Raw genomic sequence first — 6,000 nt, 5'->3', positions numbered from 1 at the left:
GCACGGCGGGCACGCCTCCTCACCCTTGGCAGCGCACTTCTATCCATCTCAACGCACTCCCTCCTCACGCCGCACCACTCTCTCTTTCCTCTTTTTTTCTTCACTCTGTATCTCTCTCACTCTCAATCTCTCTCTCGCTATCCCTCCCCTCTTCTCTTTTGCTATCGTATGGAACGCAGTGAGGAGGACGTGGATCGAAGCCAAGATGGAGGGCCGTGGAGGGCGGCCATGGGCTGTCAGTTGCCACCGGTGTAGTACAAATGCACCTGCCCGCATGGAAACTAATCTCCATTATGGCTCCAGGAGGCGCCATGGTTAATGTGTCAGGGCTGTAGCCCAGGGGAAAGCAGTGCTCTCTCTGGGACTCTGGGACAAGTATGACAGGTTGTAGATGGTGCAGCTACGACTTTTGCTTCGACTCCTTACCTTGCTCTAATGTGCCCCGTTTATTACCGAGTCCCGGTCCCTCGATGGGTAACACAGTTCTCGGAGACGTGCGTGTGTAAGTGAGTGTCCGTGTGTGCGACCGCCTGCTCGCCTGTGTGCTTGTAAGCGTTTCCTCTGCTTGGACCTTTACACAACAGTCTTGTCCCAGAACAATTGCATTTACTCAGTGACATCATGCAGTGTAACCACAACAAAGAAATCTCCTCATCTTCTCATCTACGCCCCGATGAGCACACAGTATACAGACTGGGCACACCACTCTCCTCTATCCTCAGACGACCTGTGTTCCTGGGCCCATAACTTCATACCGTGCGTGTCCTCTGCATGGAGCCGCAGGAGTGTGTTTGTAGCTATAGCCTCAGCCGATCTCTGTGTTTTACAACAGACGTTAGAGAAAGGCTACCCGTTGCTCTCAGCAGGGGAGGTCGGTGTGTGTTTTCCCAGGTGAGAATTCAGCCCGACAACTGACAAGCGAGAGGTTGACAGGAGACAGATCCCTGTGCGTCTAGAACGCTCACAGTCGCAGTCTTCGGTCACCTCGTCACTTGTCACCGCCCATGAAGGAACCAAGTGTGGGAGAGGAAGCCCCCGCCCCCCCCCTCTATACACCATAAACCCCCACCGACGCCAGTCTCAAGTGCAGACTTTAGAGACAGGATGTTTGGAGACTGCTTGTATCTGTCACACACAATGGGAGCTCTGTGCCTGACCGAGGCTGGGTTATTAGTCGGAGGAAGCTGTTGTGAAAGATGAATGTATCGAGGGAGGCTTTGATTCCTGCAAATCAAAACTTTTGCCTGCAGGAGCTCCATAGTGATTGCTTTCTTTCTCTCTCTATATATAATATATTCTGCACTCAGGTTTTTAGAATGTATGGCTTTGGACTCACGATTCCGTCACTGAAAGGAACTGCCTGCAAGTTTGTCTTTCTCTATGGTAGTAGATGTGTTGCCGGAGAGCGTGGCTGATCTGTCACTTAGACAACAGCACCACTCATAGACTGTCAAAGGTACTGCATCACGCCTGTGTGTCGTGAGACAGAGTGACACCTGAATTCTGAAGTGACTTGGACTCTTTCCCCCAGCAGTGTTGACCTCAAAACATACACTAGGGTAGGAAAGAAGCACAAGAAGGGTAAATGTCACCAGGGACCTCTAGGAAGTAGAAGAGGATATTGCTAATGCTATCTCAGGTAGCATAGGCCTACAGTATAACCACAACACAAATGAAGACTGTTGTATGGGGCCTCTTTCTAATCCAATAAGGTTAGTGTGGCTTGATAAATCTATTTTCGAAGATAGCATGGTTTCTAGGTAAATTGTGTTACCTCACAAGTTAGTTTTTCAAAGCTAAACCTACCGTTAAGCTAATCCAGTCTTTAAGTTTGAGGAGTGTGGATCTTGTTACGCTAAGAGTGTTTAACAGTGTCAGTTGTTTACTAGGACTTTGGGTTGATTTTAAAAGCTTGAGTTGGGAGACTGGAGGTATTTTAACTGGAGGGGGTGTGTATGTATGTGTGTATGTATGTGCGTGTGTGCGTGCGGATGCGAGAGAGAGAGAGGTTAGAAGCCAACAGCTAAAGGTTTAGTGAGTTGAGTTAAAGGGGAGGTTTAAATAAGATTAATGAGCATGGCCGGGCTAGTATGATAGAGGAGGTCACACAGGAGGGAGGAGCATACACACACGCACACACACAGAAATAATACACACAAGCAGAAACACACATACAAAAGAAAACACACACACCACCGCTCCCTGTTATACGCACGCCAAAATCATCACACATCCTCTCCTAACCCTCCCTCTGCCCTCCCTCCCTCCGTCCCTCCCTCCCTCCCTCGTTCTCTCCACAGTCCAACAGCCAGGAGCTGCTCATTACAGCATCTCCTCCACCGAGCCCCTGCTCTCTGTCCCCTCTCCCCACACTGCCTTCTGCATTGTGAACATCATTTTTTCTCTCTTTCTCTCTTTCTCTCGCTCTTTCTCTTTCTCTCGTTCTCTCTCTCTCGTTTTCTCTCTCTCTCTCTCTCTCTCTCTCTCTCTCTCTCTCTCTCTCTCTCTCTCTCTCTCTCTCTCTCTCTCTCTCTCTCTCTCTCTCTCTCGCTCTGTCTCTCTTTCCCTCTATTCCTCTTTCCCTCTCTCCCTCTCTCTCTCTGTCTGTCTTTCCCTTTCTCTGTCTTTCTCTCGTTCCCTCTCTCTCCTCTCTCTGGGTTTCTCTCTCTCTCACACGCTTCTTTCCTGGTTTTGATTGAGTGCACGCCCATGGCGTCTGTACAAGGCTCGCTGAGCTCGTCACAAGCACACCAACGTTCCTTAAACACACCAGGTCCCCAGCACCGTATGGAGCGCTTAAGCACTTTGTCATTGTGCCTGTGAGCAGCGTAGCAATAGCAGACGGGCGTGCGATAAAGCCTGCAATTTCAGGTGAGAGAAATGGCATGAATGCCAATCGTTGCGTGAAACGTGGTTGCGTGAAACGCGGTGTCGTTCCATCACGTTCTCCCCGAAACGGGGACCTTTTATATATATTTAACACAGTTTGGGGGCATTTCGAATACACTCACTCTACCCCTGGACTGGTCACTGTTCCCCATCCTAAGGACAGAAGTGATTTGTCAATGTTGTTAGAGGATATTGACCATGGCTCAATTCTATAGGTGGATCTTGCCTTCGTCTCTTTGAGACGTAAGTGTGATTGGTGAGCTTGTAAGGCCACTAACCCACAGTTTAATGTGCTCACTTTATGAGCTATAAAACTCAAAATAGCTAATCAATACGGTGTCACCTCAGAATGAGCGCTGCATTTGGGTGATGAAATGGTCTGGTGGCCCCAGGTATAGCCCGGAATGTGGTGTGTGTGTGTGTGTGTGTGTGTGGAGGTTATGACCGTGCATATGTGTCCTCAATCAACCACAAATGGAACTGCTAACAAGATACATCATACGGTCAGACACCACCCAATGACATGGGCATGATTAACCTCTCTTTTTCTCTTTCCCTTATGCCCTTATTCCCTTTCTCTCTCTCTCTCTCTCTCTCTGTCTCTCTCTCTCTCTCCCCCTTCCTCTCTCTCTTTCTCTCTCCCTTCCTCTCTCCCTTCCTCAGGTGATCCTGGTCAGTAACTCCATAAACGAGAGGGACCAGATGCTCTTCATGAGTACGGACGAGGGCTCCTCTTTCCAGCGACAGACTCTGTCCTTCACCCCCGACACGCTTCTCTTCCACCCCAAGGATGAGGACAAGGTCCTGGCCTACTGCAAGGATGGCTCGGTGGGTAGAGTGCAGGGTCTAACTGGGATTCGAACCCACGTCACAAAGTCATGTCATGTTCTGTACCTGTTACATGTATACTGTGGTTCTAAAACCAGTGATTTCAAAATGTGTTGTTTCAAGCCACCCCCCCCCCCTGCTATCCCATTTACAACCCCCAACTTATCACCATACACAGCACAATATGCCTGCAAACAATAAAAAATGCATCAAAAAACTAAACATCAAAAAAGGATTTGTACAGACATCAACAGGGCACAACCGAGCATCATGTCACACACACATCATCCTGCCAGTGAGATTTATTCAAACCCCAGTCTGTTTAACAAGCAAGCAGAGTTGTGTTGTGTTGTTCAAAGCTAACACTAGCCTTGCCCCCCCCCCCCAAGTGCAGATTGTGATGGACACATCATCCCTCGCTCTGAAGCTCCGCTATTCTTTACCCTCCAGCTCAGGAATAATAATGACTCAGCTGTTTAATTCATGGTTGGTGCTGCAACACAGCGCCCTTAGCAGTGCTGGCTAGTATGAGTAGGTGGTAAAACACTGCCTTTACAAGCTGGTGTACACATATTACAAATGCACAGTTCTAACAGAGAATACCTGTTTGAAGTCGACTTCAAGAACATATGTAGGATGAGATAGGTCCCTCGGAAGAACTTACATTCAAGCTTGACTTGTCCACTGATTGAGTTCTTTTTTTTTTGTGGGAGGCAGCCTATTGCTCTTCAGAACCATGAAATACTACCTACTGTGACCACCGAACGTAGAACCTGTTTTCTGTGACGAATTGTCCAGATGGAACACACTATAGGGAAGTAGGCAGACTTTGTACCAGCATATTGAAAATTCCTCTGCGTTAATAATTTATCATTAATTAAACAAGAAATTCAATTAGGCTTTAATTTGTTCCAGGCGGTGGGACATAAAGTAGCCTCGAAAGTCATTTAACAGAACGAAAAACCATTTAGCACAAGAAAGACCAGAGAAGGGCTGCATCTCTGTGGGTGAATTTCAAATATATACATTTTGAGACCACTCGCATTTCGTGACTAACACCAGGGTTGTGGTGAAAATATTTGCTTTAAAGCCGGATATGTACTATCTGCTCAAGGTTGGGTTGGTCTAGGTTGTAGTCAAATGATCTGGATGGGTATTGCTAGTGTTGGACTCATCTGGAAGGGTGTGTGTGTGTGTTTACAAGCTACAGTAAACAATACAGTGCATCAATGCATCTAACAGCGTTGTTAGAAATATACGCTCATGTGATTGAGCACATACTTGTCACATGTGTATGTTCAATACGTGGGTGTGAGGAAGCCAATAATATCACAACCCTTGATATAGAATGACGCTGACAAAGCACTTGCTTTGTTGTTGTTTGTTTCTCAGAATGTGCTTGCGTGTGTGTGCAGGGCAGGGGAATATGCTGCAGGCTCCGCGGTGCAAGCACCCTCTTATTCCTTAGTTGCTTTCTATAGCGTGTGTCCAAGGCACCTCGTGTGAAGATCAATAGATTTTCATTATGGCTGCGATCAATGCACATGTTCTCACACACACACACACACAAGCATGTACACATTCACACAGTCACACACGGGTCTGGCATACGAAGAGGAATCGAGGTCAGTATGAGCCTCTAGTGAACCGTGAAATTCACTGGCTTGGTCTGGCAGGGCCGACATTATTCCAACATGGACTCCCAGTTTACTACAGCGTTGAGGTGTGCTAGCGTTTAATAAAACCACCAATAACCTGCAAGTGTGACATGACTCTGGAACCAGTATTCCACTGACCCACTGCACCTACGTTACATACAACGCAAGCAGTGCCAGAATACAGTCTTCACTCGGTTCAAATAGAATCCGAAGCCCTCAGGTTGTGGGACAGTTTAGTGCCTCGATGCTGAGCAAAGTGTCGACCGCGTTGTCTTCTTAGAGGTTGTGTCACGTTTCCTTTGTGAACGCTTTCTAAAAGCCTGGTCTGTTCTTCCCCCAGCTCTACGTCTCCACCGATTTGGGCCGTAAGTGGACATTGCTACAGGAGCGAGTCACCAAAGACAGGGTGTTCTGGTGAGTGATTCTACTGGGTTTTCTTTTCAGACGCGCACACAATCTCCTTTGTTCTTCTCCTCTCTCATCCCCTCTCTTCTCTTTCCTTCCATTCTCCTCTCCCCCCCCCCCAACCAGTATTAAATCCCCTCCTTTTATGAAGGAGGTCTTGGTCATGAACTATTTGATTTATCCGTGTATGTCCTGCACACATATCATCTATCAGGCTGAG

At 47.6% G+C, this 6,000-nt stretch overlaps 1 protein-coding gene across 1 annotated transcript in view; it reads left to right on the top strand.

Moving 5' to 3' along the window:
* The window catches only part of sorcs2 (sortilin-related VPS10 domain containing receptor 2), a 32,846-nt gene that overhangs the window by 1,056 nt on the left and 25,790 nt on the right, over positions 1 to 6,000 (top strand). The window contains exons 3-4 of the mRNA XM_062449989.1: positions 3,553 to 3,717; positions 5,716 to 5,789. Of these exons, the coding sequence (XP_062305973.1) occupies positions 3,553 to 3,717; positions 5,716 to 5,789 (239 nt within the window). The remainder of the gene's footprint in view (positions 1 to 3,552; positions 3,718 to 5,715; positions 5,790 to 6,000) is intronic.

The sequence above is a fragment of the Osmerus eperlanus genome, chromosome 23 (genome assembly GCF_963692335.1).
Source record: "Osmerus eperlanus chromosome 23, fOsmEpe2.1, whole genome shotgun sequence".
NCBI classification, from domain to species: domain Eukaryota; kingdom Metazoa; phylum Chordata; class Actinopteri; order Osmeriformes; family Osmeridae; genus Osmerus; species Osmerus eperlanus.
Note: the sequence above shows the minus strand (reverse complement) of the source record. Positions and strands in the feature narration are given on the sequence as shown.